Below are 13948 nucleotides of genomic sequence, written 5' to 3' on the forward strand. Positions count from 1 at the left end.
AAAAGGAGTGATTTCCTATGGTGCCTGCTAAAACTTCTGTTTGGAGATTTGACTATTACTGGTCTCAGTATTTTGGAAGGTTACTTTAGGTTTCCTGGCCTGAATCTTCAGCATGAGTAAATCAATTTGGTTTGGTCTGTTTTGTAAGGTCCACCCCAGGAGGACTCCATTAAGATGCTCTCCACCTGGTTAAGTCTCCACCCAGTTACCTAGGTAACCGGCATACCTAGAGGCAATTACATCCCCCTTCCTTGAGGTCACATCCCAATCCCCCTGGCCACACCTCCCTGCCCCGCCACCCCTTCTCTCCGGCTGCCCATCACCTTGGCTACAGGCCAGTTCAGGAATAAACTTTTCTGTCTAGCTTGAATACCTCTTGGTGTTCTCCTTCATAGGCTAGCTACTTTAATAAACCTTAGGATGTGACCTCAGGGGAGGGGGTAGTAACTGCCTCCAGGTATGCGGGATACCCAGGTAAATGGGCAGAGATTTAACCAGGTTGGGGTGGGGGCATCTGCATAGAGCCCTCCTGGGGTGGACCTTACAAGTTTAATATAAAACATTAGTTCAAACCAATGGACTAAATATTACTTAATATCTCTGAGGTGGATATCAGAGAATTTATTAGTTTTGGTCAGAGACTTTACAGACCTGTGATAAATGGCCACATATATTTCTCTCTATAGCACAGTCCTTAGCTTGTAGACTACAAACTTAATGACTGTCTCAATATTGGGGGTTATTCACTAGGTGTACTGTGAATACCCTAGTGTACACTACTACTTTATAATTAAGTTTCTTTTTTTGTTTCTTTCTTTTTTTTTTTTTTTTTTTTTTTTTTTTTTTGCCAGTCCTGGGCCTTGGACTCAGGGCCTGAGCACTGTCCCTGGCTTCTTTTTGCTCAAGGCTAGCACTCTGCCACTTGAGACTTGAGTCACAGCACCACTTCTGGCCATTTTCTGTATATGTGGTGCTGGGGAATCGAACCCAGGGCTTCAAGTATAGGAGGCAAGTGCTCTTGCCACTAGGCCATATCCCCAGCCCCTATAAGTTTCTATCTAGATCAAAATTCTTTTTTTTTTTTTTTTTTGCCAGTCCTGGAGCTTGGACTCAGGGCCTGAGCACTGTCCCTGGCTTCTTTTTGCTCAAGGCTAGCACTCTGCCACTTGAGCCACAGTGCCACTTCTGACCATTTTCTATATATGTGGTGCTGAGGATTCAAACCGAGGGCTTCATGTATACAAGGCAAGCACTCTTGCCACTAGGCCATATTCCCAGCCCCTAGATCAAAATTCTTTAAAGTTAGCAAGATTATGTTACATTTTATGCATTTTGGCTTTAACTTTATCTGTATACTGGTTCTGTGGCTTGAACAGTAGGCCTTGTACTCTCAGTTGGCTTTTTCACTCAAAGCTGGCACTCTTACTATTTTATCCACGTCTCCAATTCCAGCATTTTTGCCTATTAATTTGAAGCAAGAGTCAGAGTTTTCTACCCAGGCTGACTTTGGACAGGGATCCTCAGATTTCAACCTCCTGAATAGTTAGGATTACAGGCATGAGTGAGCTACCAGATCCTAGCCTAGCATCTATGAAGCATCTTTTGTATGGCTATCCAAAAAATACATTCATTGTATCAAATTGTCCTAATTTTGCTAATATTCCCTCTTTCATTATAAAAATAAGTGCAATAAGTAGACTATGTGTGACTTTTTACTATTTTCAAGGTAAATTAATAGAGGTGGAATCACAGAGTCTGTAGGTAGAAGATTATTTCTTGACTATGAATATCAACTCTTTCTTTCTTTTTTTTTTTTTTTTTGGCCAGTCCTGGGGCTTGGACTCAGGGCCTGAGCACTGTCCCTGGCTTCTTTTTTGCTCAAGGCTAGCACTCTGCCACTTGAGCCACAGCGCCACTTCTGGCCATTTTCTGTATATGTGGTGCTGGGGAATTGAACCCAGGGCCTCATGTACGAGGCAAGCACTCTTGCCACTAGGCCATATCCCCAGCCCCGAATATTAACTCTTTCAAGGGTGACTTTTGCTCTTCAGGGGTTCTCACTGCTTTCCCCTTCTCAATGACCTGAACAGCCCTCAACAAGCCTTCTTGCAAAGCCTTGTTTTTTACCATATTAGTGATCATGAACGTGACATCCTTGATGTACATCTGTCTCACTTTAGCAGCATAGTGTTCTGCCTTACTACCATGTGCAATAAAAAAGGTACAAAGCGCTGTTATATCTCCTTCTTGCAACCCACACTCCTCCAGCACAGATTCCCACGCAACTTTAATGCGTTTGTTCTTGACTTTTCTTCTAAGGACAGAGGTTAAGGTAGGAAGACCTCTCACCAGATCTGGCAGCTTCTCACACACTCGACTGTGCAAGCAGGTAAGTACTTCGACAACGTAGCTGTATAAAATGTTCAATTCCATTGAGGTGAACCTATAGAAAATGTGGAGAACTTTTAAGTAGAACCCATTCAGTAAAAACGCAAATTCATTATACTGGGATAACACAATCTGTAAACGCCATAGAAAAACCAGCTATTGTCTTTTTTTTTCTTTCTTTTTTTTTTTTTTTTTTTGCCAGTCCTGGGCCTTGGACTCAGGGCCTGAGCACTGTCCCTGGCTTCTTCCCGCTCAAGGCTAGCACTCTGCCACTTGAGCCACAGCGCCACTTCTGGCCGTTTTCTGTATATGTGGTGCTGGGGAATCAAACCTAGGGCCTCGTGTATCCGAGGCAGGCACTCTTGCCACTAGGCTATATCCCCAGCCCTTTTCTTTTTTTTTTTTGCCAGTCCTGGAGCTTGAACTCAGGGCCTGAGCACTGTCCCTGGCTTCTTTTTGCTCAAGGCCAGCACTCTGCCACTTGAGCCACAGCACCACTTCTGGCCTTTTCTACATATGAGGGGCTGAGGAATCGAACTCAGGGTTTCATGTACACTCTTGCCACTAGGCCATATTCCCAGCCCCACCAACTATTGTCTTTCATGTATTTGTTTATGTGCTGGTACTGGATGTCAGTGCCTTGTGCTTTCACTCAACTTGGTTGTTCACAGCTGGTGCTCTATAACCTGAACCTACATTTGGCTGGTTAGTTGAAGACAGAGTCTCTTGTTCTCTAGGTCTCAGCCTTATGAGTAAGTAAGGAGTTAAAAAGTGAGCCAAGGCTGGGAATATGGCTTGATTCCTTAGTACCACATACACAGATATAGCCAGAAGTGGAGCTGTGGCTTAAGTGGTAGACCGCTAACCTTGAACAAAAGAAGGCTCAGTAACAGTGCCTAGGCCCTGAGTTCAAGCCCTAGGACTGGCAAAATAAATAAATAAATAAAAGTGAGCCACCAGTGCTCAGCTCCAGCTGTTATATTTCAGAAAATTCTTGCTGGGTTTTTGTTGTTGTTGTTATTTGTTTGTTTGTTTTTTTACTGGTCCCAGGGCTTGAATTCCCAGGGCATTGTCCTTGAGCTTCTTTGGCTAGTGCTCTGCCACTTGAGCCACAACACCACTTCCACCTTTTTCTGAGAAGTTTATTGGAGTTAAGAGTCTCACAGACTTTCCTCTCTGGCCTGGCTTTGAATTGCGATCCTCAGATCTCAGCCTCTTGAGTAGCTAGGATCACAGGAGTGAGCCACCAGTGCCTGGGAAATAATTGCTTTTTAAGACTTGCACTAAGATGGATAGCAGAGTTCTCAAGCCACCCATACTACCAGTTCTTTAATGACAAGAAAGTTTTATTATCCATTTCTTAGTGAAACTCTGGCAGGTAACAGACTATATGATGAAATATTTACTTTAGGACCTAGCATATAAACAGGTGCTCAAATTAATATTTTCTGAATGCAAGTAAATGAGGCCATATCAAACTGAACTTTGGAATGACTACTGAAAGTTCTCACAAAGCCACCAAATTCCACTGACTCTCCATTAGTACTCACTTGAGGTTCAAAACGGATCCCCACATTTCATCTTGAGCTGCTTGACTTGCCAAAGTCTTGCTATGATGTTCAAATTTCTGTGTCAAATTATCCTTGGTGATATCCAGTTCTTTGAACTGTGCTTCTAAAGCTTGAAGTTTGTGGTCTACTCTACAAGATGAAAGAATCAAGGGTTCATTTAGGTCACAGGACAAGAATAAAGCTTTATGGGTTTTTGTTTGTTTATTTGTTTTTATTTTTGCAGGTCCTGGGGCTTGAACTCGGGGCATGGGCACTGTCACTGACCCTCTCTGTGCTCAAGTGGTAGAACACTAGTGCTACTTCCGGCCCTTTCTGTTTATGTGGTACTGTGGAATCAAACCCAGGATTTCATGCATGCTAGGCAAGCACTCTATCACTAAGCCATATTCCCAGCCCACTTTGTTTTGTTGCTTTTGTTTTTGCCAGTCCTGGAGCTTGAACTCAGGCCTGGGCACTGTCCATAAGCTTCTTTGGCTCAAGGCTGGTGCTGTACCACTTGAGCCACAACACAACTTCCAACTTTTTCTGTTTATGTGGTACTGAGGAATCAACCCCAGGGCTTCATGCATGCCAGGCGAGCACTCGACCAGCAAGCCACATTCTCAGCCCAAAACTAAAGTTTTATATTAACTTAAAATACTAATAGATTAGTTACAACAGCCACAAATTTGGAGGCAAGCACTCTTGCCACTAGGCCATATTCCCAGCCCCAGCCACAAATTTGGATATTTAAATTTAAATTTATGAGCAAATAGCAAGTGGTGGTTTATACTCATACTTCTTTTTCTTTTTTCCAGTCCTGGGGCTTGAACTCAGGGCCTGAGCACTGTTTCTGGCTTCTTTTTGCTCTAGGCTAGCACTCTACCACTTGAGCCACAGTGCCACTTCTGGCTTTTTCTATATATGTGGGACTGAGGAATCAAACCCAGGGCTTCGTGTATACGAGGCAAGTACTCAACCACTAGGCCATATTTCCAGCCCCTATACTCATACTTCTAGTTGCTCTGGAGGTGGAGACCAGGAGGATCATGGTTTGAAGCCAGCCTGGGCAGGAAAGTCCATGAGAATCTTATCTCCAATAAACCACCAGAAAACCAGAAGTGGCACTGTGGCTCTAAGTGTTAGAGTGCTACCTCAGGGACAGAACCCAGGGCTCCAAGCTCAAGACTCATACATGACAAAAAAGAAAAACATTAAAAAATATTTATGGTTGTCCTGAAATACCAGCTGAGGCCTATCACAGATGTAATAATATATATTGGTGTCATATAATTGACATCTATGACATGAATGAGATGCTGAGTTGTGTCACTAGACATGGAGATTTCAGTGGTTCTAACTAGCCCTGACCATCAGAAGAGAGTATAGCACTAGAATTATGGCTAAATAAACTACAAAGAACTGGAGTAGGCGGGCACTGGTGGCTCATGCCTGCAATCTTAGGAGACTGAGATCTGAGCATTGTGGTTCAAAGCCAGCCAGGGTAGAAAAGTCCCTATGAGACTTTTTTTTTTTTTTTTTTTTTGCCATTCCTGGGACTTGAACTCAGAGACCTGAGCACTGTCCCTGGCTTCTTTTTGCTCAAGGCTAGCATTCTACCACTTGAGCCACAGCACCGTTTTTCTGTTTATGTGATACTGAGGAATTGAACCCAGAGCTTCATGCATGCTAGGCAAGCACTCTGCTACTAAACCACATTCCTAGCCCCCCATGAGACTCTTATCTCCAATAAGATACTCAGAAAAATACTCAGAAATACTCAGAAAAAGCTAGAAGTGGTGCTGTGGCTCAAGTGGTAGAGTGCTAGCCTTGAGCAGGAAGAGGCTCAGGGAAGGGCCCAGGCCCTGAGTTCAAGCCCCAGGAATCACAAAAAAAAAACAAAACAAAACTGAAGTAGCACAACTCACTAGCCTGAAGCCACTTTATCTGAATTTCATCTCCCCCAGTGATTTATATACTTTTTGGTTCTAACCTTGAACATCATCTCCTTTTGGTTAGAATCTGACAAAGCTTACTAAACTTCAGTTGTTCCCTCTCTCCTAAGCTCTAGACTTGTGTTTTTATATATGTTTTGCACATTTCCATCTGGAAAGTTTGACATAGAGACGGAAAACAATCATCCTGTTAGCCCAATAGCCTCATTTCCCATAGCTTAGCACACTCTCCTTCTAGGCAACACTAGGCCCACTTAGTAATGACAGTAACTAATCGGCCTCCATCCCCCTTCACCTTGAGATAGCACTCCTTTGGGGCAGTTACAATCATATGAGGTGACGAGATCCTCTTAGAGTGACCTTCAGGTCTAGGGAGCTGTTAAGACCTCCTATCTGCCACTTGGGCAACAACCATAAATTCTAGCCCGCCATGATAAAGCCCCTGGTCGGTCCCCACATCTACACCAGGATATCTCCCTTCTAATCTTGTAGGTTATATAGGTCACTTCCGACAATAACCAACATTTCTTCTCTCTTGTGAGAAGGGGTCTTGCCAGTCCCTTTGCTGGCAATAAACTTTTCTTTGTTCTTTGTGCCTGGATGTCTGCATGGTTTTCTGGCAAAGTCTAACACATCCTAAACTGAATTTATTAACACCATCTCCCTCATCTTCAGAAATTACCATTTTCCCACTGCTTTGCATTCTATTGACAAAGGGCAGAAAACTGAGCAGAGCTGCACATCAGCAGCTCTTGTAATTCTAGCTACTTAGGAGGCTGAAACCTGGAGAAGGGCAGTTCAAAAACATCTTAAGCATAAAGGTCAGTGAGACTTCATCTCTAATTAGCCAATAGAATGCTGCCCTGGAGGTGCCTTAGTGGTAGAATACCAGCTATGCATATGCTAAATTGATCAAGATTGAGGCCCTGAGTTTGAACGCTGGTACTGACATCTTCCACCTCTGCATTAAGTCAACACTGTGTCATATGACCTACTGATTTTATTATCTTTAGACCTTTAAGACTATATCAATATAGGTTATTTGTAGCTCAACAACATAAATAAATCACCTTTTAAACATTTTTGTAAATCTACCTTTTATATAAACATGAATTGATAAAAAAACAAAAACAAAAACATAGCCCCTATGAGCAGATTTTTTCTGATTGCTTAATTTTTTTTAATTTGAAGGACCATACCCAAGTATCATAAACACATGCTAGGCACACATTCTATCACTAAATCCTAGACCCCCAGATTTTTAAATTAATTTACATATTTTTGAGGCGAGAAGACTTCAGCCACTCTAACAGAGACAGTTCGAATTAGTATATCTGTAGTTCTTTGCTTTCTAATCTTTATTCTTCTCTTCCTCATCTTCTGAGAATATCCCCTTCCCATGCTTGTTCCCACCCTGTAGTTCTTAGCAACCTTTTCATTGCCTCCTTCAAGGATATTAAAGTCGTAGTTTCACTGTTCATCTTCTTAAGGCAAAATGAAAGGAAACAAAACAAAACAAAAAGCAAAGACCCAGTAAGTATCAGGATTCTGGTTTTTCTGCTGTTTTCCACTCTGCAACAGGCAGCAACACTATGAGTGTTCAGCCTAAAAGGTCACTCTGTACACGAAGCTTTTAATAGCTTGTACATCCAAATATAGTTCCAAAGAGCTGAGTGTGAACACAGGTGTCCTGGAACATACCACATGTACCTTTGGAAAGCAACCATATACTATTATAATTCTGTATATTCTGACAAACTAATATAAACATTACTCTAGGATTAAGATGGATAAAAATGTTACTGTTATATGAACAGCTCCTCTATTCAATTATAGTCCAAAGTAATTTAAAGAGTTGTTCTAGATCTTTTATGATAATGATGATGATGAATAATTACCATTAAAAACTACTAAGTATTATTGACAGTATGTAGAACTAGGGATTGGTTATAAAAATCTACATAAAATAGGATTCCTTCCTGATTTGCTTCTCAGCTACTCAAGAGGCTGAGGAAAGATTGTCTGAGTCCAGGAATTCAAAGCCAGCTGAAGAAATGAAATAAGACTGTATTTCAAACAAAACAAAATAAAAAATGGGCCCGATGCTGGTTCACACCTGTAGTCCTAGCTATTGAGATCGAAGGATTACTGTTTAAAGCCATCCAGTGCAGAAAAGCCCATGAGACTCTTATCTCCAATTAACCAGAAAAAAGTGGAAGTGGACCTTTGGCTCAGTGAAATTACAAATAATGTGAGACGCCAGTGCTGGGTTTAAAAATAAGTTTTGAAACCTTTGAAATTCAAATGAAATTATGGTCTGGGAATGTGGCTTAGTGGTACAGTGCTTGCCTAGCATGCATGAAGCCCTGGGTTCGATTCCTCAGTACCACATAAACAGAAAAAGCCAGAAGTGGTGCTGTGATTCAGGTGGTAGAATGCTAGCCTTGAGCAAAAGAAGCTCAGGGATAGTGCCCAGGACCTGAGTTTGAGCCTCAGTACTGGCACAAAATCAAACATTCAATTATAAAGTAAATTAACTTAGACCAAAAAATATTTTTAAATTTGAATATTGAAATAGTAAATGTTAAGAACCATGAAGAGTCTCTTCTGGGGATTAGACATGTGGCTCAGTTTTTGCTCAAGGCTAGCACTTGAGCCACAGCGCCACTTCTGGCTTTTTTTTTCTCCTGTTTATATGGTGCTGAAGAATCAAACCCAGGGCTTCATGAATGCTAGCTAGGCTAAGCCACATTCCCAACTCACTATGTGATTTTTTTTTTTTTTTCACTATGTGATTTTTTAAACTGTTTTTTTTTTTTCACATAGCATTATACTTTCAGGATCTATCCATCTATATAGCAGGTACTAGCACTTCATTTCTTTTTATGGTTAAATAATATTCCATTGTCTGAATATACAATTTTGTTTCTCTGCTTATCAGCTGATGGGTGTCTGGTTATTTCTACTTTGGGACTATTGTGACTAATGCTGCTGTGAACAAGAATGTGAGAACATCTGATGAGTCATTTGGTAACGATGTGCTTAATATTTAGGGAAAATTCCAGAGTGTTTTCTAAAATGACTTTACTACTTTACATTCCCAATAGAAATAGGGTTCTTATTTGTCTTCATTTACACTAGCCTTTGCTATTGTCTTTTTGTCCCTGGGTGCGGGGGACTGGGGGTAGAACCCAGGGCTTTGCACCATTTTTTTTTTTTTTGCTTCCAATCTGCTTTTATTAAGACAAGTGATTTCATTCATAAGGATGGAATGGAACAACCCAAGCTCTAGACACCTAGTGAGCCTCATATCTTACTTAGTATTATCACAATATGGATTAAATGTCATCAGGAATTTTAAAGGATTACAAAGGTACAAATTACCATAACAATTGATTCTATGAGACCAGTTCACTTGGTTATCATACCAATGACAAATCCAAAGGCAAAAGTATGGACCATTAACCATTACATATATAAAAAGCAAAACTCCTTCAGAAGAAACTAACAAACCAAATCCAGTAACATAGAAAATGGAGTATATGCTTCCACCAAAAATATTTATCATAGAATATAAACCACAACTCTGGGAAATCATGAAAAAACTGTCAGCAAATCTCCTCACATTAGGTATTTCAATGTCGTAAAACCTAAGGAATGCTAAGAAACTCTTGGCAGCTAAAGGAGTAAAAGGCAGATGTAGTACTCTAAGCAATGGATAATAAGCACAAGTAAGCAACTCCAAATAAAGTATGGATATTAAAGATAATGTGTGCTCATTAATAGTGACAAATCTATTGGACTATTAAGAGAAGAAAAGGGGGGGGGGCTAGGGATATGGCCTAGTGGCAAGAGTGCTTGCCTTGTATACATGAGGCCCTGGGTTCAATTCCCCAGCACCACATATACAGAAAATGGCTAGAAGTGGCGCTGTGGCTCAAGTGGCAGAGTGCTAGCCTTGAGCAAAAAGAAGCCAGGGACAGTGCTCAGGCCCTGAGTCCAAGCCCCAGGACTGGCCAAAAATTAAAATAAATAAATAAATAAGTAAAAAAAAAAAAAGAGAAGAAAAGGGAAGCTACGTCAAGTACAAAGAAATCCTGTTTTCTTTGCAAATATCCTGTGAAACCAAAACTGTTAAATAAAAAGATTCGTATGACAAGCACCAGTGGCTCATGGCTATAATTGGAGATATGAATCTCATGGACTTTCCCGCCTGTAATTCTGGCTACTTAGGAGGCTGAGATCTGAGGATCGAGATTCAAAGCTACCACAGGCAGAAAAGTCCATGAGATTCATACCTCCAATTAAGCATCAAAAAGCCAGAAGTGGAGCTATGCTCAAGTATTAGAGTATTTACTTTGAGAGGAAAAAGCCCAGAGACAGTGCCCAGACCATGAGTTCATGCCTTAGGACTAGCACCAAGATTCCTTTTTGCAAGTACTCCACCAACCTTAATAAATAGATCATTAGCCACATTGTTGATGCTCTCTGAAGGAATCACCACTATACATACCAAGGACCCTCACTGAATGTTTCTCTAGTTGTAAATGTTCTCTTTTCCATTTTTCTTATACATTCTTTTTCTAACTCCACTTATATATCTAATACATTTTCAAGTTTCCTGGTCTTCAAATTTAGATAAATGTAAATGTCTAAATCAAGCCATAACTCTAATAAAGTCTTGAGGAATCACCATACATGTCTAGTTATGCTTTATTCTACAAAATGGGTAATTAAGGTTATAAATAACTGGAGACTGAAAATTCATATCTGATTGGTAATACCTAATGTTGACAGTTGATTTTTTTATAATAACCACAAGGGATCCACAACTCTTATTCATTACAATCTTCTATTAAATATGTTCTCAACCTGACTGTTCACAAAGAACTGTTTACTTGCTTAGAAATGGAAATTAACCAAACTGTGATTAAATGTTCTTTTATTATGTCACTGAAGATTTTTTTTATTTACTTTTTGGTTATAAAGGTGATATACAGAGGAGAAAATGAGTACATTTCTAGATAGTTTTTTTTTTTTTTTTTGCCAGTCCTGGGCCTTAGACTCAGGGCCTGAGACTGTCCCTGGCTTCTTTTTGCTCAAGGCTAGCGCTCTACCAATTGAGCCACGCGCCACCTCTGGTTTTTATCTATATATGTGGTGCTGAGGAATCGAAGCAGGGCTTAATGTATACAAGGTGAGACTCTACCACTAGGCCATATTCCCAGCCCCTACATAGAAGTTTTTATCTCGTTAGAAAACTGTGTTTATGTCTTTGATGATATGCATAAGAAGCCAGTATGTAAAAAAAACTAAATGAAGCGGAATGGTCAATTTTCAGTAAGAAAATGTGCTGCTTTTGTTTATTTGTTTTGTTTTTGTTGCCAGTCCTGGGGCGTGGACTCTGAGCCTGAGCACTGTCCCTGGCTTCTTTTTGCTCAAGGCTAGCACTCTGCCACTTGAGCCACAGTGACACTTCTGGCTTTTTCTATATATATGGTGCTGAGGAATTGAACCCAAGGCTTCATGTATAGGAGGTGAGCACTTTACCATTAGGCCGTATTCCCAGCTCCCAAAATGTGCTTCTTAATCCAAAATTCTTTTTGTTCTCTTTTGTTTTTGTTTTTGATGGCAATGTATTTTATATACATGTATGAAACTGTTACAAATATTTGTACAATTGAGATACCTTTGAAAAGTTCATAAAAGAGAAAAAGAAATACGTTCTTGTTCTTTCATTTTAAAGTTCTGTATTAGAACACCTCTGGACTTGTTTTACTTCTTCTTTTTTTATAATTTATTTATTAATTAAACAAAATTTTTTTGACAAGGTGTTGTGCACAAGGGGTACAGTTACATAGTAGGGAAGTGTGTACATTTCTTGTGATATCTTACACCCTGTTTTTCTTTCCTTTCCCTAGGTCAGGTAGACATATATACAATACGCAGTGTACCAAGAACATATACAGTAGCCACGTGGCCTACGCCAAGGAAAATTCGCCTAGGGCTTTAAATGTAATGTGGACAGTAGACAATATATCGACAATAGTCTTATATGAATGTACATACATAGCTTTTGATAGCTGTTGTGATCCACACCTTTATATGTTGAGTAATTGTTTGGTTTTAGTTACATAATGTAGGGTCACTGACCCAAACCTGTGGGAAATACCATTTGACAAGCAGTTTTTGGTTTCACAGACCTGGTCTCTACTGTCTCCCCCTCCCCCTCCTCAACAGTCATATATCAAGGAGATCATGCCCATTTGTTTGCTGTGTTCTAGGCCTGTCTCGCTCAACATTATTTGTTCAAGTTCTGACCATTTCCTTGCGAATACCAATATTTCACCATTTCTAATCGCTATGTAGTATTCCATTGTGTATAGGTACCATATTTTTTGGATCCATTCATCTGTGGAGGGGCATCTGGGTTGTTTCCATATTTTGGCTATTGTTAATTGTGCATAAACATGGAAGTGTAAATGTCTTTTTGATATATTGGGACCTGTTGTTCAGGATAGATGCCTAGGAGTGCTATGGCTGGATCATAGGGTAGGTCTATGTAGAACTTTTTGAGAAACCTCCATACTGTTCTCCAAAGTGGTTGTACTAATTTGCACTCCCACCAACAATGGAGAAGGGTTCCTCTTTCCCCGCACCCTCTCCAGCATTTGTTGTTGCCTGAGTTCAGAGTATAGGCCATTCTACCTGGAGTGAGGTGGTATCTCAGGGTTGTTTTTATTTGCATTTCTTTACTGCCAGGGATGTTGGACATTTCTTCATATGCTTCTTTGCCATTTTTATCTCTTCTCTTGTGAAGTCTCTCTTTAGCTCCTTTGCCCATTTCCTAATTGGTTTATTGCGCTTGGAGGGGGTTAGTTTTTTGAGTTCTCTGTAGATGATGGATATTAGGCCTTTGTCTGTTGCTGTTCTGGTAAAGATCCTTTCCCATATGGTTGGCTGTCTTTCTATTTTGGTGGCTATGTCCTTAGCTGTGCAGAAACTTTTTATTTTGTAGTAGTCCCATTTGTTTAGTCTCTCCCCTAACTGTTGTGCCCTAGGGACTATGTTCAGAAAGTTCCTTCCTGTGCCTATAAGTTCTAGTGTCTTTCCTACTCTGTCCTTCAGTAGTTTCAAGGATTCAGGTCTGATGTTGAGGTCCTTGATCCATTTTGAGTTGATCTTGGTGCATCGTGATAGGCTAGGGTCCACTTTGAGTTTTCTGCATATGGCTGCCCAGTTCTCCCAGCACCAGTAGTTGAAGAGGCTATGTTTATTCCATTGTATGTCTTTAGCTCCTTTGTGGAATATCAGTTGGCTGTAAGAGTGCGGTTTTATTTCTGGATCTTCAATTCTAATCCATTGGTCTTCTGATCTGTTTTTATACCAATACCAGGCTATTTTTGTTATGATGGCCTTGTAGTAAGAGCTTGAAGTCTGGTATTGTGATACCTCCTGCACTGCTTTTTTTGCCTAGAATTGCTTTGGCTATTCTAGGTTTTTTGCTGTTCCATATGAATTTATGGATTGGTTTCTCTATTTCAGTGAAGAATGTGGCTGGGATTTTGATAGATATTGCATTGAATTTGTATAACAATTTGGGCAATATGGCCATTTTCACTATATTGATTCTGCCTACCCATGAGCATGGGAGGTCTTTCCATCTCCTTGTGTCTTCTTTGATTTCCCTTATTAGATTTTTATAGTTCTAATTAAATAGGTCCGTCACGTCCTTGGTTAAGTTGATCCCTAGGTACTTTATTCTTTTTTTGGCTACTGTAAATGGAATTGTTTCCATAATTTCCTTTTCTGTTTGTCTATTGCTGGTGTACAGAAAAGCTGCTGACTTTTGTGGATTGATTTTGTTTGTTTTGGATTTTTTGGCCAGTCCTGGGGCTTGGACTCAGGGCTTGAGCACTGTCCCTGGCTTCTACTTGCTCAAGGCTAGCACTCTGCCACTTGAGCCACAGCGCCACTTCTGGCCATTTTCTGTATATGTGGTACTGGGGAATCGAACCCAGGGCCTCATGTATAGGAGGCAAGCACTCTTGCCAC

The 13948-nt window shown here is 40.5% G+C and overlaps 1 protein-coding gene across 3 annotated transcripts; it reads right to left on the reverse strand.

Moving 5' to 3' along the window:
- Positions 1 to 1238: 1238 nt before the first annotated feature.
- Positions 1239 to 7612, reverse strand: Smco1 (single-pass membrane protein with coiled-coil domains 1). 3 transcript variants are annotated; one of them, XM_048346874.1, is made up of 3 exons: positions 3939 to 4233; positions 2023 to 2443; positions 1239 to 1793 (listed from the first exon to the last, which is right to left on the reverse strand). In XM_048346874.1, exons 1-3 carry the CDS (start codon positions 4205 to 4207, stop codon positions 1770 to 1772), a joined length of 714 nt encoding a protein of 237 aa, XP_048202831.1. In that variant the 5' UTR covers positions 4208 to 4233; the 3' UTR covers positions 1239 to 1769. The 3 variants fall into 3 exon arrangements, with proteins under 3 accessions (XP_048202831.1, XP_048202832.1, XP_048202830.1); XM_048346875.1 differs by lacking the exon at positions 1239 to 1793 and adding an exon at positions 7325 to 7612 and having other exon boundaries at positions 1969 to 2443; positions 3939 to 4088; XM_048346873.1 differs by lacking the exon at positions 1239 to 1793 and having other exon boundaries at positions 1969 to 2443.
- Between the last annotated feature and the right edge of the window lie 6336 nt (positions 7613 to 13948).

The sequence above is a fragment of the Perognathus longimembris genome, chromosome 5 (assembly GCF_023159225.1).
Source record: "Perognathus longimembris pacificus isolate PPM17 chromosome 5, ASM2315922v1, whole genome shotgun sequence".
In the NCBI taxonomy this organism is placed as follows: Eukaryota; Metazoa; Chordata; class Mammalia; order Rodentia; family Heteromyidae; genus Perognathus; species Perognathus longimembris.

Coding starts and splice junctions, on each gene's coding strand:
- Smco1 (XM_048346873.1), bottom strand. CDS start 4,207: ATGCCCCGAGTTCAAGCCCCAGGACCTGCAAAAATAAAAACAAATAAA. Junction 2,444..3,938: donor GGATCCGTTTTGAACCTCAA/GTGAGTACTAAT, acceptor CATTTTCTATAG/GTTCACCTCAATGGAATTGA.